This window comes from Botrytis cinerea, chromosome 11, assembly GCF_000143535.2.
Source record: "Botrytis cinerea B05.10 chromosome 11, complete sequence".
Classification (NCBI taxonomy): Eukaryota; Fungi; Ascomycota; class Leotiomycetes; order Helotiales; family Sclerotiniaceae; genus Botrytis; species Botrytis cinerea.
The window spans coordinates 1613995-1637194 of record NC_037320.1 but is presented as its reverse complement, the minus strand read 5'-3'; the positions used below and the strand labels follow the sequence as shown (position 1 = coordinate 1637194).

At 44.9% G+C, this 23200-nt stretch overlaps 7 protein-coding genes across 8 annotated transcripts; 2 read left to right on the top strand and 5 right to left on the bottom strand.

The window, feature by feature from the left end:
* Positions 1 to 102: 102 nt before the first annotated feature.
* Positions 103 to 1752, bottom strand: Bcefb1. Of its 2 annotated transcripts, none has more exons than XM_024696018.1 (5): positions 1409 to 1752; positions 1286 to 1325; positions 637 to 1161; positions 378 to 586; positions 103 to 329 (listed from the first exon to the last, which is right to left on the bottom strand). In XM_024696018.1, exons 1-3 carry the CDS (start codon positions 1446 to 1448, stop codon positions 1020 to 1022), a joined length of 222 nt encoding a protein of 73 aa, XP_024551819.1. In that variant the 5' UTR covers positions 1449 to 1752; the 3' UTR covers positions 103 to 329; positions 378 to 586; positions 637 to 1019. The 2 variants fall into 2 exon arrangements, with proteins under 2 accessions (XP_024551819.1, XP_024551820.1); XM_024696017.1 differs by having other exon boundaries at positions 637 to 1019.
* Positions 1753 to 1951: 199 nt separating this feature from the next.
* Bchsp78 lies at positions 1952 to 4853 on the top strand. The gene is made up of 3 exons (XM_001558439.2): positions 1952 to 2586; positions 2811 to 4287; positions 4348 to 4853. Exons 1-3 carry the CDS (start codon positions 2035 to 2037, stop codon positions 4698 to 4700), a joined length of 2382 nt encoding a protein of 793 aa, XP_001558489.2. The 5' UTR covers positions 1952 to 2034; the 3' UTR covers positions 4701 to 4853.
* Positions 4854 to 5116: 263 nt separating this feature from the next.
* Positions 5117 to 5915, bottom strand: BCIN_11g04400 (hypothetical protein). Its single transcript, XM_001558440.2, has one exon. The coding sequence runs from the start codon at positions 5781 to 5783 to the stop codon at positions 5205 to 5207; it is 579 nt and encodes a 192-aa protein (XP_001558490.1). The 5' UTR covers positions 5784 to 5915; the 3' UTR covers positions 5117 to 5204.
* Positions 5916 to 6208: 293 nt separating this feature from the next.
* On the top strand, positions 6209 to 8299 carry BCIN_11g04390 (hypothetical protein). The gene is made up of 3 exons (XM_024696016.1): positions 6209 to 6540; positions 6589 to 7639; positions 7696 to 8299. The coding sequence occupies exons 1-3, from the start codon at positions 6308 to 6310 to the stop codon at positions 8089 to 8091; spliced, it is 1680 nt and encodes a 559-aa protein (XP_024551818.1). The 5' UTR covers positions 6209 to 6307; the 3' UTR covers positions 8092 to 8299.
* A 5181-nt stretch (positions 8300 to 13480) lies between these two features.
* On the bottom strand, positions 13481 to 14819 carry BCIN_11g04380 (hypothetical protein; the record flags this gene model as incomplete). Its single annotated transcript, XM_001558446.1, has 4 exons — positions 13481 to 13961; positions 14015 to 14579; positions 14639 to 14666; positions 14721 to 14819. 4 exons carry the CDS (start codon positions 14817 to 14819, stop codon positions 13481 to 13483), a joined length of 1173 nt encoding a protein of 390 aa, XP_001558496.1.
* Positions 14820 to 17981: 3162 nt separating this feature from the next.
* On the bottom strand, positions 17982 to 20317 carry BCIN_11g04370 (hypothetical protein). The gene is made up of 3 exons (XM_024696015.1): positions 19911 to 20317; positions 19029 to 19855; positions 17982 to 18905 (listed from the first exon to the last, which is right to left on the bottom strand). The coding sequence occupies exons 2-3, from the start codon at positions 19788 to 19790 to the stop codon at positions 18390 to 18392; spliced, it is 1278 nt and encodes a 425-aa protein (XP_024551817.1). The 5' UTR covers positions 19791 to 19855; positions 19911 to 20317; the 3' UTR covers positions 17982 to 18389.
* A 332-nt stretch (positions 20318 to 20649) lies between these two features.
* Positions 20650 to 22985, bottom strand: BCIN_11g04360 (hypothetical protein). Its single transcript, XM_024696014.1, has 2 exons — positions 22119 to 22985; positions 20650 to 22070 (listed from the first exon to the last, which is right to left on the bottom strand). Exons 1-2 carry the CDS (start codon positions 22359 to 22361, stop codon positions 20775 to 20777), a joined length of 1539 nt encoding a protein of 512 aa, XP_024551816.1. The 5' UTR covers positions 22362 to 22985; the 3' UTR covers positions 20650 to 20774.
* Between the last annotated feature and the right edge of the window lie 215 nt (positions 22986 to 23200).

The window sequence follows — 23200 nt, the reverse complement described above, 5'->3', positions numbered from 1 at the left end:
GTAAGCGCGATAGTGGGCAATCAGGTGTCTTTCACAGATATACGAATGAAATATTACAGAAACATCAAATTTAGCACAAATGAATCACAAACGTAATCTGCATGTAAAATTTATGTACTTGTTATGGCTTTTTTTTTTTTGCATTTCAATTCTATCCCAGTCCATGATTATCATCATTTCGTAAAATTTATTTTTATCATAATAATTTATTGACTAGCCATAGTCAAAACCTCCATAGGTAACGTGGAATCATTTCAGGAACAGGAACGAAGCGGAAGTCGAAGGTAGAACCTAGACGTAATGATGCTTTATAGCTTTTGCATGGCAGCCTGTTCTTATTAGCCGTTGTCAATGGGATCAGAAGGGGAATAACATACAATGTCGGAAGATTGGACATAGTCTTCGAACTCAGCAATCTCCTCTTGCAAATCATCAAGACCAACCTTGTCATCCTCGATGACCAAGTTGATCTGCAACTTCTTGATACCGAAACCAACAGCGACAAGTTTGGAAGCACCCCAAACGAGACCATCCTTCTCAACACTACGAACAGCAGCCTCCAATGCTACCATGTCGGTCTCATCGTCTATAAACTGGTCAGTATTATTATCAGTATCAAATCAATATCCGACTCACCCCATGGCTTGACATCCATTGTGACAACAGACTTGGCAGCAGGCTTGGTCTTGCCCTCCTTCTTCTTCTTGTACTCGGCCAAACGCTCCTCCTTGATTCTAGCAGCCTCCGCATCTTCTTCCTCGTCATCACTTCCGAAAAGATCAACATCATCGTCATCCTCTTCCTCGGCAGCTGGGGCCTTTGCTGGGTTCAAGGTAGCCTCAGTCTTATCTGGGCCATATGAAGTATATTCCTTGGAAGCATCACCTGGGAGGGTACCGAATTCCTCGGTCCAGGAGTTGATGTGCTTGTACCATCTAGCAGCGTGGGGGAATTTTGCGGCATCTGGGGCGGATTGCTGTGCCTTGAAGACGGCGACATCAGCTTGGCTTGGGGAGTATCTATAATTGCTGGTTAATATTTTTTTTTCCAACCATTTTCTTGGTAAATTGTTGCAATGAAAATAGAGAAATCAGAGATGCAATAAAGCTTGGTATATCGCCATAACGCGGTTCTTGAGGCCGCTCAGTAACACGGACCAATCTTGCTCATCATATTAGGAATTTTCGAGGAGGGGTACTGAAGCGCAAATAGACACATCGTAGATGCTGCCTCGCAGACAGGAATAGAAACAGGCAGGAATCCAGATAAGAAATTAAACACATACCCAACGATGTATGAACGAGTCTCCAACCAGTTGTTGAGCACTAAGCCAAGTCAATTTCTGCGCTTTTCAAAATTCTTCTCGACTCGAGATTGTCTATCTCTATCGTGGCGGGGAAAAGCTTACTGGTAAGACCAGCATCGTTGACAAAGTCTGTGAATCCCATTGTGAAAAATTGAAGGTATCTTCTTTCTTGATATTGGAGGTGAAGAATTTTCTGATCTTTTAAGAAAGGAGGAAAACAAACAAATTGGTGATGTTGATTGTGATGAGGAGTGGTGGGGTGAGTCAAATTTGTAGAAGATGGAACTTCAAAAATGGTGCTTCGGCTGCTTTCCACTTCCACAGTGTGAAAATTTGATTGGCTCAGGCATTGTCTGCAATCGCTTAAAGCGAAATTAATTACCGTAGAGCGTAGATACAATCGAGAGACACTCTTAGTGGCGGGGCGGGATCAGGCTTGGTCCTCCATGCCCAATGGTTGCCGTCAAATTATAAGGCACGAAAGAAGACTGCTTACCTAAGCTCCCGTCGAGATATGGTGGTGCTGGTGCGCTAGTGGGGGAGGAGGGGAGATCGCGGGAAGCTTCCACGGTCCGTTCAGAATGCTCGAGACTATTCTAGATAGAATTTCTTAATAAATGTATATATATTTTGTCCTTCGCTCATGATATGCCCATTGATATTATTCGAATCCCTCTTTTCTTTTTCCTTTCTTTCTTTAAAACTTACGACATCAAAACTTCACGATCATGAGAAATATCAAAGCGTTACGACAGATTGAGAGCTCTTCTCGACTTTTCAGAAGAGCTCCTCTACAAGTCCGAATAGGACGGCCACTGACTCAACCCCCCTTGCATAGCAGCCATGCATTTACTCATAGAAACATCGCCCCTCTTACTGCGTTTCGCACATATGCAAGCGGACGTCCACACCCTCCAGGCGGTACGCATCGCATGGACATGAGTGGTGAAGAGCAAAAGTCTGCCCTAGAACAATATGGTGTTGATTTGACTGCGCGGGCAAAGGAGGGGAAACTAGATCCGGTCATTGGAAGAGATCCGGAAATTAACAGAACTATACAAGTACTATCGCGGCGAACGAAGAACAATCCGGTATTGATTGGGAGTGCAGGAACGGGAAAGACAGCTATATTGGAGGGTTTGGCACAACGAATAGTCAGAGGCGATGTGCCAGAGAGTGTGAAAGACAAGAAAGTGATTTCGCTGGATCTTGGACAACTTATTGCTGGGGCGAAGTTTCGTGGTGATTTTGAGGAACGATTGAAGTCGGTCTTGAAAGAGGTGGGTATTCATTTTCATCGCGGTGGTAGCTTGCCAGTAGATATAGTCACTTTGTTGTGTTTCTCAAGTACGCACAACCAAGTGGTACGCTTGAGACACAAACAAGCTGTTGGTATAGGCCTCATAGTTAGACCTGCTCACAATGCAAAATTGCACACTGTGCAAGACGTACCATTTTTTGCTTGAAATTTGTAAATGCTTGAAATTGTTCTAACAACTCCCAGGTCCAAGAAGCTCATGGCGGCGTGATTCTATTTGTGGATGAATTGCACACGCTATTAGGATTAGGGAAGGCCGAAGGAAGTATTGATGCAAGTAATCTGTTAAAACCTGCACTGTCTCGAGGTGAACTGCAATGCTGCGGGGCAACCACACTCAATGAGTATCGACTAATCGAGAAGGATGTCGCTTTGGCAAGGCGCTTTCAGCCTATTCAAGTCAACGAGCCGACCATTCAGGACACAATCAGCATTCTAAGAGGCATCAAGGAAAAGTATGAAGTGCACCATGGAGTTCGCATTACAGATGGGGCTCTGGTTGCTGCTGCCACCTATAGCAATCGTTACATCACAGATCGCTTCTTACCCGACAAAGCAATTGACCTCATGGATGAAGCTGCAAGTGGTCTGAGGTTACAGCAAGAAAGCAAGCCAGACGATATTATGCAGCTTGACCAAAAGATTATGACGCTCCAGATAGAGCTCGAGAGTCTTAGAAAGGAGACAGATATCGCCAGCAAAGAACGACGTGAAAAGCTCGAAAATAATCTGAAAGAGTGTCAAGAGGAAGCAAAATTGTTAACAGAGAAGTGGGAGGCAGAGAGGTCTGAAATTGATGCCATCAAGAAGACAAAAGAGGACCTCGAGAAAGCTCGCGTTGAACTCGATCAGGCACAGCGCGAAAACAATTTTGGTCGCGCTGGAGAGCTAAGATATTCCGTCATCCCATCATTAGAAGCAAAGTTACCCAAAGACGGAGAGACAGGCCCTTCTTCTGGACGTACTTTAATTCACGATGCTATGACTGCCGACGACATTGCGGCTGTTGTATCACGTGTCACTGGTATTCCTGTTACAAAGTTAACTTCGGGGCATGCTGAGAAGCTTATTCATATGGAAGATACTTTGAGACAGTCCGTTCGTGGTCAAGATGAGGCTCTCAGATCGGTTGCAAATGCAGTTCGAATGCAACGAGCAGGCTTGAACGGCGAAAATAGACCACTTGCATCGTTTTTCTTCCTCGGTCCGACAGGTGTGGGAAAGACTGAACTTTGCAAAAAGATGGCAAACTTTTTGTTCTCGACTGAATCAGCTGTTGTTCGTTTTGACATGGGCGAATTCCAAGAAAAGCAAACGATTTCTCGTCTGATTGGTAGTCCCGCCGGATATGTTGGATATGATGATGCTGGACAACTCACTGAAGCTGTCAGAAGAAAACCTTATGCAGTTCTTCTATTCGACGAATTTGAAAAGGCTCACCGAGATATTTCCGCTCTCCTTTTGCAAGTATTGGACGAAGGGTTTTTAACGGATAGTCAAGGTCACAAAGTTGATTTCCGCAACACTCTAATTGTCTTTACCTCCAATTTGGGCGCAGATATTCTCGTTGGCCTCAATCCCTCGCATCCATATAAAGAGGAAACAAATGGCGACATTGCACCTTCTGTTCGCAACGCTGTAATGGATGTTGTGCAGCACAATTGTAAGTTTACCTAGCCCCCTATGCGACATAATTTTTCACTATAACTAACAATATTCACAGATGCTCCTGAATTTCTCAACCGCATCGACGAATTTATAATATTCAAGCGTCTCTCTAACGAGGCTCTTCGAGATATTGTCGATATCCGACTCTTGGAACTCCAGAAGAGGCTAGACGATCGACGAATCACACTTGAAGTAGATCAAGAAGTGCGACAATGGCTGGCTGATAGAGGATACGATCCTAAATTTGGAGCTCGCCCGCTCAACCGACTCATCTCCAAGGAGATTGGCAATGGACTGGCTGATAAGATCATTAGGGGTGAATTGAAGACTGGCGAAAATGCGGTGGTGAAGCTTAATACCGAAAAGGATGGATTAGCTATTGAGAGCACTGGAGCCGTGGAAGTGTAAAATACTGGGTAAAAAACGGATGGTATATGCATGATGGGTTTTGAAAAATGGATTAAGCGGCATGGTATGGCGGATCTCTGCTCTTGTTTCTAGGTATTGGCGTTGGAGGATGCATGGATATGATACCAGTAGAAATTCAATCTTAAATTTACAAACGTTTTAATTGAACCTAATCTGTTATATGGATTGTCACTAGCTGTAGACACAAATGAACAACCTTTGTGATCCCTCTCTGCCATGCCCTGACTTCCTCAAGGTGCTTCCTGCATCAGAATAAGATCATTATAGGATACCGACAGAGTATATAAATCTATATGTTTGTATGATATCATTACAACATATGGGAGCTGAGTGGGAAGCAACAACTTTGGGGTGCTTAGATGAGTCAAAGTATATCGTAATAATGTTATATTCAATGCCAACCAGCTACTTGGAAATTCTGCAGTCATCTAAGCCTTGCAGGTATCTGTATGGAGGAAGACCAGAATGCTAAATCCATGACCTCTAGCCTGGTATTTTCATGAGTATGACGGACGTCTCTCCATTCGGCACCTCTTTCATGGCCACAAAACCACACCTTTCATACAATCGCTGAGCTCCAGCATTATCGGACTCTACTACAATACTGCATACAAACGCTTTGCCCTGTACCGCTGCTTGACCTCCTGCATATTTTAAGGCTGCTTCAACAAGTGCTTTGCCGACTCCTTGCCCACGAACATCTGGTAGAGTAAACACTCCGTTCATTCGGTAATGGCCCATTGCTTGTATGTTGGATGTTTTATCACCAATCGCTTGCCATGGGTTTCCAAGGACCGTCATGTCTTCCGGACCATAAATCAATGGACCAAGGACTGAAACAGTACCGATGATTTTAGAATTTTCAAGCGCAAAATATGTAGCTGCGTGTGGATTTGCAAGACGTTCGTACCATACTTCGTCTGGGAACGCGGCTTCTCTAGAGTAACTGGATGCAAAAGCTTCAGGTGCGACTTGCAGAGATAGAAGCCTGAACTCTTTGTACTTTCCGACATAGGCCCGCACAAGATCTTCACTGGATATATGTATGATTTCGTAGGCCATTTTGACGTTTTAAGGTGTGAAGTAACAAGCGTTGCTATCGTTGATAGATAGGAAGAACGTTGCACTCAAATAGTGGTACACTGACACCACCAAACATCAACGAAAAGCGTTTCCCTTCTCGGAACCACTGTCGTGGTAACCTATTATGTGATGCCAATTGAGAAAATAAGTTTGAAGAGAAACACCAACAAGAAATTATGTTGCTGCGAATTTTCCCCTGCTGATGTCCTCGCGTGACTGGCCAAAAGCCTCGAGGTAAATACTGGGAACTGATAGTAAATAGATAAGCGCCAACAGGGGACGAAAACGCCCAAACCTGTGCCGCTAAACGATAGCCAGTCATTCAGCAAGAATACATCAGAATACTACCTCGAACAGGTTCCCCTCTTGTTTCACAGCTCCAAAATCAGCCTTGTGCGCCTCTCGACGGCAGCATTCACAGCACAGCACAGCACAGCCTACACATATAAACTCATGAGGTTTGCCCATCATGATTTTAATCTTCATTTTCCAGCAGAGTATGCATGCGACGCCTATACAACATGGAGAAAAACGGAACATTTGCGGACTTCGACCAACAAGTTATATATGAAGACAGCCTCGATCGAGCCGGGGATGAGAATACCCGTAACTTTGTTGTCGAGTTTGGCAAACTCGAGGCTCGGATAGCTTTTGATCTGAACGCAAACCAAGTGAAAAGGCTCCTAGATGAACCTTCCACGCAAGCCGAGCGCGATCGACCTCCTGTACGATGGATGTAAGTAGTGGTATTAAATTTCCAAGAGTGTTTGCTAACATGCGATAGCAATATCTGGGGCCCAAACCGACAGACCGATATAATAGATGTTCTTGCACATCGGTATGGGTTTTCTCCCAGGCTTCTGGCTATTATCAAAACTCTGCCACCGAAAAATACGAGCAGTAAAGATCATCGAATCAGTTACAAAGAGAAATTATTTGAAAAGGACGATATTGAAACGGGCAGAGCGAGTATGAATATGCCCAGAGCACATACAGCTCCCGCGGCAACCACGAGCCATTATACCATTGCACAGCAAATGATCAACTACCAGTCCGTTGATGTAGGGGCACGTTTCATGTGCATTGGCGCGAATTGGATGCATGATATTGATCCACCGATGAAGGAAAAGGACAATCCAACAGTTCAAAATCTATTCGAAGACAGAGTCCCATGCAGGCTCTGGTCTTGGCTTATACTTTGCGACGACAATACAGTTATAGCTGTGCATGAAGATACAGGACCAATTAAGCCGACGAAGAAGGATCTCAAATCACTGCGCGGAAATACCCTAAGCGTTTTAGGCCAACTTTCTAAATCGGGCCACGAGGCAGCAGATCCAATATCTATGCAGTCTGTCCGACAAGTCCTGGATTTGAATACGGCGCAGGCGAATAGCGGTACAGAAGGAGCAAGCAACCTTTTCTATTATCTATTTGATGATTGGCGAGCTGTCTACAAAACAGTGGCTTTTTTTAGGGGAAGTTTGAAAGAGTTGGAGACCTCTATATTCGAAGACATGACAAGAAAGTCCAACAAAGGTCCAGACATAAGAATCATCCCCCATCTTCACTTCCTTAGCAAGAGAATTCGTCGGATGCAGCATTTATACAACGGCTACCATAACCTCATAACCAGGATTTTGGAACCCAAGAACTCTAGTACGTGGGAAGCCGACACACCTGACGGCTCATTCATGACTCAAAGTGGGAGAAACGGAGTCAAGTTGGCTGCTTCTGCGAGACAAAGATTCGAGAGACTCGGCGATCGCTTAAAATTGTTAATTCTGAACGAAACTGGTGAATTTCTAGCCGAGAAAGATGCACTCAGTACCACCGTAAGATTTCCCTTTGCTGTCGCTAATCGACCGCGAGTAAGCTAACACATCTTAAGTTTTTCAGCATTAATTCCCAAAAAGACTCACAAGCAACTGCCCGCCTTAATCGTTCGGCTACTCTACTCGCCAAACTATCGGTGCTTTTCCTTCCCGTATCACTTATGACGTCTTATTTCTCTACCGAGCTTAGCGATATTGAAGGCAAGTATTCGCTGTATGATTACTGGGTTGGGTTTGCGGTAGTGGTATCTGCGTCATTTGTTTGCTTGTTCTTCTTCAGCAAGTTGTTGATGTGGGTAACAGAGACCCTAGATATATGGACGAAGATCTTAGGAAAGAAATCTAGGCATATCTTTGTCAGTTTTCTGAGGGGCTTTGAGAGAAAAAAAGTTAAAGCTGGGGGTGAAGGAACAATTAGTGGTAAAGATGATGACGAAATGGATGATGAGTAATGAGGATTTGATTTATGGCATGACTTGGGTATATGAGGTTCATCTAGGGGCAAATTTTGGGATGGGAATAATGGAATTTATATGGGTTGTATCATAAAGGTTGGATCAAACGAAATCTGGGCGTGGCTCTTTTCCCGTCAGTTTCAGCTATGCGATGGAATCATATTTGACATACTGCATGTATCATAGTTATCATTTATTTTTTTCAAAATCGATATATATATATATATATATACTTATAAGAGACGAAGGAGACGAATGACTTAAATTACTTTCAAACTCTCAGTTAGTAAGGCACAACTTCTCCGCCAAATCATATGAGAGCGTCTGGCTTCGACAGAGCACAATTGTTTGTCGAATGAAAGGCCTCGGTGCTAGATGACCTCTACGGACTTCCAAGCCACGAAGTGCTATTCCCACGCCAGTTGTCGGAACCTCGTTAGAAGATTTCGCTTCTCATCTAGTTCGGAGCATCTTATTCTAACCCGATAGATTTTGGATAAAGATATACGCACCAATTTTCGGAACACATTACCTATGCGATGCATTACTTCTGTCGACATGTTTAACGATCCGTGTTCATTGTCGAGAGATCAGGCAAGAATGGAGTCGAGACAGGAGACACCGATGTTCATCTCCATCAGAACTTTCGAGAATCGAGAATCGGACTGCCGTTTAGATTTGAAAGTGTCTGGCGTCCCGCAGGTTTCAGTACTGTAAATCTGTGACGGTGGTTTGTTTGTCTGTTTTGAGAGCTTGAGTGTTGGGAAAGAATTTGATTCCACGGATGTTGTTAGGAGGGAAGACCGATTCGATCTTTGATGTCGGTTCCATCTATCAAACCTATTCAAGCTATGAGATGGATTCCATCAAGCTATGCAGCAGTAAACTCAACTCAGCAGCTCAAGAATCGCACATTTTCCGTCTACAATTCGTACGATTGAAACTCCTAATCCCAACACGTAAACCACACACAATCGTAAACTTAATCTCCCAACTCTTGTAAAAAAGAAGCCCAGTACCACAATAGATGAGAACTACCGATAGAAAGTAGAACACTCCCAACTCACCTTCCTCTAGATGTAAACATGGCAAAACCAAAAAAAAAAAAAAAAAAAAAATTACACGACAGAAAGACAGAAAAACAGAAAAACAGAAATGAAACATCGACAAATCGATGGGATAACGCATGCATCGATAAAAGAGAATTCTCCTGCGCCGCATTTCTCAGCTGCAGTTTCTCCTCCACATACACATACCTACTACGTATGCATCTTACCTCAGATATATACATTGAGAGCTTTCTCGTCTGCATGTGGGCTCCCGCAATTGTTCCTTAATTTCTTCTTCCCCGTATGCGTCTCCTGAATCAAACAGATGAACCAAGTATCTCAACATCTACTCGGACATTTATTTCACTCGACAACGGAGATGAGATACAGATACCCGTCTGTTGACTGTCTCACTTGCTCACGTAGGTAGAATATCCATTTCTCACTGTATTCGTATGCTTGCACAGCAGAAGCCATATCTTACCTACGAAATGTGATTTTTATTTGAAGACAGAGTGCAGCAGGAACAGAATGGAGAGTTTAACCGCCCACCGCTGTTCTGCTATCGGGTCTGCCAGGGTTCTCTCACATCCACTTAAAGCTCCATTTAGCACTAAGACGTTTCGTTCGATACATCGACCGCGCTCTAGAAGAAACCAACAGCCAACGTCAGCACACACGTCTTTGCATCTTCCCACTCGGTCTCTACGAGGATCCAGCGGGTATTCAAGGCGAAATCTGCAGCCGCGCATGGTTGTTTTTGCCATGCGCACGCAACGTCTAGTTTTCCTGCGCTCCAATCTCACTCCTCATTCTTAGCACTTCCCCGAGTCCGATCCAGCTCGTACGATTTGTATTTATCGCATGTGCTAACTATAGCTGCTAAGAGCTATCCAAGAAATACTTATGCACTTCGTAAAAATACACCAATCAGATGGCTATCCTCTCACTGCCGATCTTCAGATTCAGCCTTGCGGATATGAGGTATCATTATCTTCTCTCTCGTCATGCAACGGACACGGCACAACGCGCCGCTCCATACACTTACCCAAACTAACCTCTTCTTTGGCGTGGTTGTTAGTCTCTCTGAAAGCAGAAAGTTAGACTGAGAAATCGTATCCCATCGAGTGAGATAGAGGATTATGCTTGTCGCACGAGAGACAAGCGAATGCCCGGTTTGCGTTTGCACATGGCAAGTACTGGCAAGATCCAATCTCGTGATTGTAAATTTTTCAGGCCTAGCCGCCAAATGTGGAAGGAAAAGTCGTCGATCCCTCAGACTTCTTCGACACAGTCGATGGTGCTAAGCAATATAGCATCGCTGATGTGAGCACGACATGTAGCGCCCCGAACTTCCTCTTCGGGACTTACCTCGCCTCGCCCTCGCATCCCTCATCCTCATCCTCGCCATTTGTCTTGTTCGAGAACAAAGTGCTTCCCTCAAATGTCAAACAGTCCCTTGTCGGCTTACGATCCTTCGGTCAAAGATTTAATTGTTTGGGGGCTCATCTGGCTGCTGCATGCCAACACGCCGACCTGTCCGCTGTTGTCAGATCCTTTTCTTCCTTGTGCTGATCCACAACGCTGTGGGTGGCTGACGTTGACCCGGGAGTTTCATTAAGGTTATTTTTTTCTTAGAAATCTCTGAATGCTTGGTATTGCGACGGAATGCCGCTGTATCTGACCAAGTGCTAGATAGCATTGGCAACAGACATTTTTTCTCTTCGCATGCGTTAGTTCAACAAACAGGTCGATTCTGCCAAACTATGGGTGAGAGATGGGCCATAATAGGTCAGCAGGAAGCATACGAAGCGACCGCAAATCTAAATAGGGGTTGGTAAAGAGAGATCTTTACTCGTTTGAATATTCACACCATGATTCGATTTAGTTTAACATGATTTTTCTTCACGGTCTGCTGAAACTGGTTAGGAAAGAAAACGATAACAGACCGAGACTTGGACGAGATCAAAGTCCAAGGTCTCGCCCCATTCCAATATTTGTTAATCAATCGTAGGCTACGAGACACCAAAGTAATTAAACGGTTCATACCCATAAAATACAGGCTTTGAAGCCTCCAACTCCACATGCGATCAGGACGTTTTAGCGGGTCCTACAAAGACCCATCTGAGCAGACCAATTAGACAGGGCACATTTGGCAAAAAGAGGTTGCCTAATCAGTATTCTGGATTATACAGTGAGTGTGGAGTGCTCATGTCGACTCCATGTAGACCAAATTCCATATAAACTCCATGTAAACTCCACACAAACTCCACACAAACTCCATATAAGGAGGCTTTTACAAGCCGTCAATCTTTTCCCAGACATCAACCCTACTTATTAGTGCCAGCGGGAAGAGGCTTTGGAGAGGCACCGCTATCTTTTGTTGAATCCCTGTTGCGTTAAGGGCTGTAGTGTACGGAGCAATACCCCAGGATACATAGTACCATTGGTGGCTTCCGGTAAGGCTTTCTTGACGATACTGCTAGTCTCGAGATCCGTCCGAGTGAGTAACCCATGTTGGCCTGTCCTGAAATGTTTGGGGATTTGTAACCATGCTCGTCGCCATGCTTGCTATGGATGGAAGCGAACCAAGATGGGTTCCATGAGATGTAACCTTAAAATCGACAACAACGTGTAATCTAAAATCCTTGTACTGGGTAGCCGCGGGGGAAAAGCTGTTGCAGTGCATACGCCTGTCCACACCCCTGATGTTGGATACCCTCATACCCAGGTCGATGAGTAAGAAAATCTTCACCATTTTGTTCATCAATCTTACCAACCTAACCAGCAAGGGAAAGGGGAACATAACACTAAGTGTGGAAAGTGCCGGCGATGTTATGAAATGAGTGATTTTACAACCTGATCTGACATTAATGTCGATTCCTCCATGCAATTTGTTGTGTACTGACTCGAAGACGAAGAGCAAGGCTTGAACAACCCTCGAAAGTCGATATTGTGAAATGTAGAAATCGGCAAGTAGCGTGCCAGCTTCCATCTAGACCAGGAAAGAACATGGTTAAGCCGCCTTGATCTTACCCACTCAGCTACCGTTATTTACCGTTGCCCATCGGAATTCCGATTCCGTGGTTCTTTCCCCCGCCTCCCCCCCCCCGTGCTAGCCGCTCTGACCAGACGTTCCAGTCAAGACAATATCTCCTCGCACCCGAAGACTCGAGCAAATTCGTCTGTGTCTACGAAATGTGGTATAGTTCTTGATTCTCGCGGGTGATCTTCTGACCTGATGTTCAACGCGAATGGCGAGCGTACTAAGTAATAAGGCGTATGGTACAGATCTGGAAAGGCAGTATCGATATTCACCAACTAGCTTGTCTGCATGTCACTCCGGAACCATCTAACTTTGGATGCAACGTAACTTAGCCCTGTCGATGCTTTGAAGTCCAGCTCGAGCAGTCTCGCCACGATATACCTACCTACACTAAGAAAAAGAAGGTCTGAGCAGTCTGACATTTTACAAATCAATTAACGATAGCCGCGAATACCCAATATCAATGAGCATGTAGCTTGTTGAGATCTAAGATCTCAATACCACCATACGTACATGGCGGGGTAGCGTAGCGTAGCAGCTTCCAATTGATGGCCAGATCTAAGGATTGAATCTACCTCTTCATCGAAGCCGGTCTGTCGATGAACAATACTTGAAACTTGCCACGCGCACCTCACTCTGGAGAACTCCTTGTGCTAAGGCATTATTGACAGTTTTGACATGCTTGGGGGGCGTAGCGGTATTGCAGATGTACTATGAGTCTCGTGTATAGAATCAATGCTCGGAGTGAAATTCCCGGGTGATACTAAAGATTGTCATGTGTTGAACATGAGTTGATTAAAACATCTAGCTAGAGCTTCTTGTCGTTATAAATTTTCTTTGGAGTTAGTCAATTGGTTGGTAATCTATTGGAGGGTGGGAACGACATGAGATTGTTTAGAGTACCCCTCAAGCTAAAGTTCACTAATTCATCGCTTGTAAGCTACAACACAGTAGTGCCGTGCCAACAACTTGGCCTTCGGAGCTCCCATGGTTTTCATCATACGCATAGGTAATTCAAGCTTCAATGCCATTTTTAGAAATAGATTTGCAAAATAAAATAAAACTGGTATCTGATTGTAGATATCCAGACCTGGTATTCGTCTTATGTCTATCGGACCCAAAATGGTCTCTACACATAAAACCTCTAACCCAATAAAGTATAACACCAATTTAACATGCTGAACGCCATTCGCTATGCTGTGGTATATTTGTAATGCCCAAATTCACTCCATATTTCGTACTTCACTGAAGTCCATTTTAGATCCTAAATTCCACTCCCAAAACTCCTTCTTTACCATTCAGGTAGAGGGGGATCACCTCGTTGTGCCCTCCATGTATTGCTTCTATCCACAAAATCTCGACCGAGTAACCAGCCCCATCGCTCCAACAAAGGTTGCGAAACTTCCCATGATGTTTCGTTGTAAGGATCGTCTCCCCATATGATGATTTGCCCCGCATCATCTGCCTCTCCAATACAACTCCCAAAGTCCCGTATAAAACTTTGCACTATATCTCCAGTCAAATTCATCAGTCGATGTCGCAATGAAGGAGAAGCGATCATGTCAATAGCGTAATAGTGTGCTTTTTCGAGTTGTGACTTATTCGGCTTCAGGGTTGAAGGAAGCATGTCAGTCATGGAGTGAAGAAGGGCGAGATGACGGTCCGGGGAAGAGCCGTTCACAATGGAGGGGTCGGAAAGGAGTGGACGGAAGAGTTCTCGGATTTGAATGCAACCTTGCTTGCGATCGTAAGGCACCATAACCATCAAGACACTTCAGACCGTTAATACCACCCATAAGCTGTGTCGTCCATAGAAGCTACTAACTTTTGTCTTGAAGAAGATGTCCTAGGTTGTTGGTCGGTAGCGTTGCCACTGCCGCTGGCTCGAGGGACGCTTAGAGAGGGGTGTTGAAAATTTGAAGGCCCCATTGCAGATCGAGCATTCCGTGTGTATCCTGATGTATCAGGTGAGCTTTGTGAGTTATGTGGACGGAGCCCGGGTTGATGTACCATATATGGCTGAGAAGATAAAGCAGCCGAATCGGCATATGCATATGTAGATGGTGAGATCATCGTGGATGTCATTGGTATTGAGCCCATCGACATCATGTCTGAACTTAGAGAAGCAGGGGGGCTACCGGCATTTGAAATAGATGCGCCAGAAATAGATGGGGATAAAGAGTATTGTCGATGATCGGAAGGGATTTGTCCCACTGGTTGAAGTAGGAGACTTTGTGACGTTGAACCGTATAGTTGCGCCCGAAGAGTTTCGTTCTCTCTTCTAAGTTCGTCATTTTGATATCTCAAGCGTTCAATCTCTTCAGATTGCTCCGAGCTCTGTTCTTTTTGCGCTTGCTCGAGGTTCTTGAGGTGTTCCTTTCTTCTTCGGCCTGGTAAACTCATGATTAGTTTTTTTAATAACTCGTAATGTAAGTCTCAGAGTGCATACGGAATTCTCTTTGTGCAAGACGATTGTACTGTAACTTTTTATTAGTCTCGGTGTAGTAGCTGCCTATGGGAGAGCAATATACCTCGCGCTTGCGTTCTTCTTTATCCGCTGAAGAATCCATTGTCGTTGAATAAAAGTATTGCCTAGAATCGTGGATGGTGGAGGTGAAAGTGGTGGCCATGGTTGTGTTGGGTGATGCCTAGATGATATATAACAAAAACGGTTTGGATGAAGAAGGAAAGTGAGTTATATCAGTCATTCCTTCTGGTCCGCAGTCAGTGAGATCATTTTATCCTTGATCACTAGCATTTACATCCTACCAAATATGCCTCCTAGGCGCATGGATCCATCTCTCTCCAATTCAGGAATGGGTATCGTGCTAACATTCAGCCTTGAATCTCTAGGACTATCCCTGATCGATCTTGACCAGAGGTGGGGGAAGCCACCGCTCTTAACAACAAACTCCACCCGTTAATGGTCTTCAGGGATGGGCGTGTATATTCCCATGCGCTTGAGATTTGACTCGACTAGGATTAGTTTCACCATAAGCGAGAAATTTAGAAACTCAATTCTCGATGATTCGTTGAAGGAAACAAGCGAATGCGAGCTCTAGCTACTGGTCCCACAGAGCATGTATGTATGTACATTGGACTCTGCTCTGTAGAATGCCGAATTCAAAATTTATACATGCTTACACAAAGTAATAACTCGTGAACTCTTGAATGAAGGAAGAACCCGCGCACCAACACTTTGCTCTGCTTGTTTGCTTACTCTGGCTCTTCAGCGTTATCTCCAGGTCTGTTCTCAGAGGTCTTTTTTTGGTCAACCATCATTCCTGTCCCAGTCTCGTCGCACGCGTCGTACAAACAGACTAACTTTCAGAGGATTCCTGTGATCTATCGACTGTTGAATCATGAGAACTGCATCTATAGTGATTAGCTGCACTATTAGGCACTTGGAGCTTCAATATACAGTTAGAGTTGTTGTTAGCTACGTATCCTGCAAATCCAAACACTTCAAGCCGTGCTATTTTCGCACCGTGACGACGATCCTAGGCTGTATAGTTGATGTGTTAACCTCCGTAAGGCTAAAAGTACGGTGATCCTTCGAGGTGATTTGTCCAAAGGGCCTCAGCTCCATGGAAAGCTTTGAAGGGCTTTCAGAACCCGACGGAGCCAATCAAAGCATTGCTTAGCACACTAATCACCAGCTTGAAGCTAAATTGAGCTAAATTAATCCAATCCAGAGACTCATGAATGGGACAGTTCTTGATTTGACAGCCTACTAATTATGGCAAGGCGCTAGGATTGAATTGGCATCATCACCTCGAGGTCAGATCAACAAATAAACATCCAGTTTTATGGAACAATGTCAGATTCTGGAGACAATGAACAGCATGCTATATCCGGGCTTATATTCTTACAAGGGCGTACATCCGGGTGTGTGTACTCGGGGTGTCCCAGGTCCATTAATGATATCTGGTATTAATTGCTCTTGCTGATTGCTCACGGTGATATTGACGTCGAATTAACGTTGTCGCCACGCGAATTCGTAACCCAGCAAATAGGAATTTATATGTTGCATCGGATATTTTTAGAAGATGTTTCGTTAGATTGTCCCTGGTTCCTGGAACTGGACCCAGACCTGAATGTGCCTCATCCAAATGGCATTCCTAGGATTCGTGCACACAACAATCTTTGCTTCCAATCTCCAATGGCAGTGATATCAAAATGTGAGGCAAGACATGCTGTCGCACAAAGCCACCGAAAATATCCAAGACAGACTCGAGAGGCGCAATAGCCACCAGCCTTGCCTTGACGGGAGTAGGATAGTGCGATGTCGAAGATATGGGGTAACGGTCTATAATTGAAGCTGTTAAATGAGGAGCGTGTAAGATTGTGGGACAGAGTGAAGAAGTTTCTGATAGATTTCGAGTGCTGATATGCCCAGGTAGGTAAGCATGCAGATTACACGTCACATAAGATAAGTGTTGTAATCTATCGAAGTGCATCGTCGCAAATGTTTGAAACGCACTCTGAGGTCAGAGCCCAAAATAGGACATCACTCCGTTTATTTTTTCTCTTTCTTTTGCTTCGGGCTGAGAATCCAACGGCTTGCCCCTCAAACGTTACTTTCTTACTGGTGTGTGCTGCTGTACTCGAGAACCGCTTTAGTTGTGGCATGGACTGGTTTACAGTGCTTGGCAATCCTTCAACTTCTCGATGGCCCATTCCACGATTAGCACAGAGTTTAACATCGGCTGGAGAGAATCGGGATTAGCCGCCATACAATAGACAAGTAGTTCCCCATTAAGATTCCGCAATGGTAAGAATCGGCGTAACGCTTCGGGGCGCTACCTTTGCTCGAGTAAGTACACGGCCCAGAAGGTGGTAGTAAATCAAAGTTTGAATTTTAGAGGTTTGCCTGGCGCTAATCGCAAAGGAGTAAGCACGATACGAAAACTACTACTGGCTGCTCTCCACCTGAGATCCACTCGCCCTTGAGCCTTTGAACACTTTAATTCTGTTGGGGCATGAGCTGCACACTTTCTGGCCGCACGAGTCCACGTCTGGATTTTCTAGCAGTGCTGCTAGTTCTACGATTCCCTCAACACACGGTCAATCTTTTCACTATCTAGAGATTCGCTACAGTTATCCGAATAGGGTAAGTCGAGCTAAGGGTTAGAATCTGGCATATACCGGTCACTGCCATGCTCGACACAGGATTGTCAATTCAGACTGCAGACGTTCGGGGTTCCGTAAATTGTCAGAATGGGGCAGTCGCCACGCAAAGGTCTCGCCGCCAAATATAGATCACTTTGGCTGTTGCAATTTGAATCTAGCGAATCTCCGGTTCTGTTCCTCTGTTGACAACCATAGTGATAGCCCCGGCAGTGCAGGAAGCATAGCTCGAGCATAGGTATGTATGGTGCCACTAGTAAACCTAAGGAGAGGATGTGGCCGTGCATCTCACTGGCCGGTGCTAGATGGATGTATGATGTATGAATATAGATTTGTAGAATCATGAGCCGTGTGGCACAAGCACGGAGCAATCATGGCGGCATCCTCCTCCGTGGATCCAACGGATAGACCGTAATGCTACCACACACGGGAATGATGGAGAGGCGTAAACCAAACCTTCATCTTCATCAAGACGAAGGGAGGCGAAACATCCATAACCCGATTCATACAGTACGAATTCTTGTCTGATCTTGTCTCATCTTGTAAGGCTGACTCGGTATTGAATATATAGGATGGACTTTTTAGGATCAAACGAGGCAGTTACCGATGAAACACTCATATTACCTCTTCCATCAAGCCCTTCCCTTAATTAATCGTCGTTTGCGTACAATACTACATTTGGAGCTTGAGCCTAGGTACTGGCCGATCCCGAATGTTACCATAGCATCGTGCTTATCCCATAATACCCATCAATTTAAGCTTGTTTCTACTGGCTTGCTTTTGACATTTCCTCCCAGTCTGTTCAGTAAATCCAATTGTAAAAAGGATGCGGTGATAGCACGGTATTTACTTGAAAGTGTCTATATTCCAACAATCAACATTTCTCTGCTGGTGAAAATCAAGCTATGTACTTTTGAAACTTTTAACTTTATTAGGTATCTCAAAATTTTGTCGTTGAAGACTCCAGTGTTCCTACCGGGCCACGCTACTAGGCGTTGAAGCCTCATAAATATGCAAGTCGATCTAAGCAAATTCTATATGCATGCCGTGCATCAAGTTTTGGGAGATAATTATGCGTCCTGCGCCCATCTTCGCTCTCTCAAGGACATTTCCTTGCCAGAAGCCGCTCGACTGCCATCGTTCTCTCCCCTCCAGGCCCAGTATTCTCCCAGTCTGATTTCTGCGTATGCAGCATAATCAAAATCGATTTGAGATATTGTGGCCTGGATCAATGCCCAAATCCCCCAATAGAACCCTGGAACCGCCCTGAATACATCCACTTCGGTAAACATTTTCTGAACCTCTGCTTCTTCATCGCAAGTTTGCTTCAATTGAGCAAAGTAGTTTCGAATATATTCCCGAATGAAATCGAGTCTTTCTGCGCGTGTGGGCATGTATTGATGTTCGCAATCAAACCCTCCCCATTCCGCAAAATGATTGGCAATATCAAAAGCTGCTGGAGAAGGAGTGGCATACTCGTAATCGATGAAACTGACTGTTTCTACTGCAGCGGGGGTAGTAGTGCCAGTGGGTTGTGGTTGCACGATAACATTACCACTTAGAAGGTCGCAGTGGGCAAATACGAGCTGGAAAATGTCAGCAGGGTTTTCGGCGGCAGGATGTTACAGCGGGAGTTGCATTGTTATGGTAGCACTACTCTGCGTCCAGAGACAATTATGATCGCATCGGGTTTCACGAAGGTCACTCACGCTATTTTCACCAAGACCCGGTCGGTTACTGAGCTCAGCAACCAGACGAGTCAGTTCCTTTTGCAAAGTTGCCTGTCGAGTCTTTTCTACCTCTGATCCCACTGGAAGTGCATATATCCATTTTTGCATCACCGTCCAGACATTAGGGGCTGGCTTGCCAGGAGCGGCATTGTCAATAGCAGATTGAAGGGCAGGCTCCACCTTGCCTAACGCAGCTGGAAAAGCAAATTGTTCACTACCATTTATTTCTGTTGGTTGGACCTCATGATTTGTCGCCAGACAAGGAACAACCGCATGCCACTCTGCCAATCGTCTAGCTACTCCACGCCAAATTCTTTGCTGTCTGAGGTCTGCTGGACTAGTGACCGCCCCTCTAATGAATCGATAGAGCATCCCATTCTTGAACCGGGCTAGCAATGCTGGTGCTAAATTGTATTGCGTAAGTAACTCGTGATTCTGAGTCTCACGCTCTCGGTCGATAATTAAATCGGTTCCTTGACCATATGCCCGCAGCAGAACTGCCTCATTATCAATTTCCTCCTTGGTGAGCCCAGGTCTCTGGTTAATAACCTTCAATAATGTGTTTGTTATGCCATCTGTAAATCGTATGAACTCGATTTTCCCATCACTTTGCTCCCATTCGGGGCGCAGGGTCAGGATTAGACGTAGGGCTGATGTTTGAGACTCGGCGGAGTTGTATGAGAGAGGGATGAAGCGGATCTTGCCAATCGAAGAAGTATTCGGCGTTGATGTTGTGGCCATGGTGTTTGTTTACGAAAGGAACCGGCCGCAAGCGAAAGGATTCAAATCGATGCAGACTCTTTATGCTGTTTCAAATCTATTAATAATCTGCAGAACGGCAGGATTTCAAAATGGACTCACTCGGATTAGATTTGTCTTAGATGATGGGACTATGAAGCCCTGAGGGGTGAATATCGTTTCCACGCGGTTGACCTACAGAAAACAACGTTGAACAAATGGATGCTGAATTTCGGCAGGTAGCGTAGATTTGATATCCCGAACACTCTACAATATATTAATATCGCCAGTATACGGTGGCTAGATGAAGAGGAATAGGGGTGCTCTCAAAGAACACTTGTGCGCCGCTTGCGATTGTCTTGTCTGTAGTTTTGAGAAAAGCAATGTAATGTTAATCAATTGAGGTTCAAAAACTTTCTGTTCGGTCCTCTAAAGCATTACAAGTAGGTAGACAATGTTCCAAAGGAAAGGATCAAATGAAATGGTGAATAAGGAGAAGATTAACACAAGATGAGGGGATTGCGAATTTCCTGTTATTTTCCAAATACGGTCTCGTGCTCTCTAGGAAGACCCTGAAAAAACATCCCGCTTATTAGGCCCAGGAACATTCCGCATAATCTCAACAATCAGGAAGGTGTGTTTCCGCACTAGACTTGAATCAGAATCAGTTAGGTAATCATCAATTATTTACATGTGATAATTCCTTCCTACCATACCATACCAAACCCTCGTTGTTCACATATACAATAATAACGAGCATCCTTGAGACAGCCTTCTCAATATCCTCTTTGGCCGTTCTTCTCCATTAGTATTGGACACATCTCAAATACCATGAAAGATCACATCTATATTAATTTAATAATGAAAAAGATCTTAATCGCCGAAGATTTATGTACAATTACATGCATGTGTATATGTATATGTGTATATATGTATGTCTCCTCTCTGCCGTCTAGCTTGAACATACCGGGGTATCATATCATTTCTCTAAACTCTCTGTAAAGCCCAGAGCCCCTTTGTGGCTCGCTTCACACTCTCCGTTCTTGTCATCTGCCTTCTCATCGGAACATTGGCACCCTCTTCAGATTCTTTCTCTTCTCCCTGTTCCCTTTCTCTTTCCCTCCTTACCTCATCGTCATTCCTTATTTCTTTCTCTCTTTCACCCTCTCTTAAGCTCTCCAGTTCCTTGATCTTCCAAGCCCTCAGACCCCACATGCACAGTGCAGCGCCTATATACATACATCCTGCGTAGATCTGTGCGTGTAGGTATATATCCCCAGATGAAGCTCTCAGCTTTAGCCCAATTGGCTCAGAAAAAGTGCAAGGTATCACAAGCACTAGCCAGATGATGGATAGTGCCGAAGGAAGGACTTTGAGACCGACTACTTCTGCACCTACTGGGGCAACAGTAGCCCAAAACGTGCCCGAGACAGTTCCTACAATAAGAGCGAAAAATATGAGAACTCCGTATGATTTAGCGAAGATCCAAATGACGAGACAGAAAAGCCCTGCTAGGAAGGTACACGTGCCTGCCATGTTGATTCGCCCAGTTGCATCTGAAAATGCTCCTACAAATGGCCGACCAAGACCTTGACCAAGATTTAGGATAGCACCGATAACCGAACCTTGCTTGGCTGAAAGACCAATACTCCTCGCGTAATTAGGTAGGGAGAAGAGAAGAACGATATATGCAAGCATACTGAAGAATCCCCATCCAAGTAAAAGGAAAAATTCAGGCTTCTTGAACAGTCGTAAGTCAAAAGCTTTCTGGACAGATCCAATCGCATGGTTTCGATCCCTGACCAGAATTGTGCAGACAGTGTTTACTACGCAAGCCAAAATAGCCAATACTCGGAAAGCCCAACCGAGTCCAATGGATTGAATCATTGCATTTGTCCCCAAGGAATATATCAGCCCTCCCAGCCCACTTCCAGCTGCCGAAATGCCATTGGCTAAAGATCGACGTTTCGAGAACCATTGTGGAACTACTCCAACGCTACCTACGAAGAGGAACCCCATACCGAACCCAAAAGCGACACCTTGGGATAGGAATAGGTGCCATATCTCATATGCAAAAGAAGCCCCAAGAAGCCCCGCTGTTTCGAGTACAATACCGATGGCTAAAGTTGATTGTGTTCCGAATTTGCGCGTACAGCTCGTGGCTACCGGTGCGGTGAGGAGGGCTAAAGAAATGGACAAACCGCCAACGAACGCATATTCAAGGGAAGTTGCGCCAGGAAAAGTATCACTCGCAAGGTAGTGAGCGAGGAAAACACCATAAGACTAATAGATTGATTAGCAACGAAAGGCTTGAAAAGCTTGCTCACTGACACTATTGACTCCCCAAGTATGCCCATTGATCAGAAATACGCATGCGACACAAACCCAGCCGTATCCGCCATCAGGAGGTACATCCACTGGGTTCGAGTCCTCAATCCCTTTTGGGTCATCGGTGTAAGGCCCTCGATCTTCAGATGGGCCCCTCATATCTTTGCCCACATTCTCCACCACATTCGCAATGTCCATTTCGTTGTTGTCATCTCGTCCTGACCGCTCATTGTTGATGGCACTCATCTCATATAGAAAGATGTATCCTTGAAGATAGATACAGAGGGGAAGAAATTAATCGAAAGGAGGATAGATAAGATATACACGGAGAAAGGAAAAAAGTACAGATTAGAGGCAAATCCATGAAGAGAGGTCCAAAGGAAATGCTAAGGAATCTCTGTATTTGAAGAAGGCAATGACCCTCTCACTCACCGGACCGGCGCATCAATATGATTGTGAAGGGCGCGAAAGTTTTAGTCACAAAATGCTTTTTCTTACCTGAGCATTTCTTCCCCGCGAAGCTAACAATGCTATTATTCCCTCGCATTTTCACTTGGGCGTGGCTCGGTATGGGTATAGAAGCGGGAATAAGAAACGAAGAATCCTTCTCCAGTAGTAATAACAGCTAGTAATCGAAGCCGAGAATCCGTCCGTATCATTCGGTGCCAATCAATTTGCTTGGCCATGTCGACTGTGGATACCTGCCCGAACGTGCTGGGTTTGGTGCAAAGAGGCTGATAAACAGTGATGTTAGAGATGATGGGTGTGCATTGGATAGATGGCACACGTTGCAGAAGAGGAAGATGGAGAAGATGGAGAAGGTGTAAGAAAGGGGGAAAAGGGGAAAGGGGAGCAGAAAAGAAAAGGATCGAGAGGAGAAATGGAAAGCTGCCGGCGGAAACAAGCAGCACGAAGGTATATTGAATAGCCATCTTACACCGCTTTCGTGGGCCAGGATCGGGCTGTCCGGGCAGAATGCCTCTATTGGTGGCAAGATAGAAGCGGTGTAGCATGACCCGCCAATACCTTGCTTCGCTTATCTAATCTGCCACTTTCACAGTCTGCGACGACTCTTTGAGAGCATC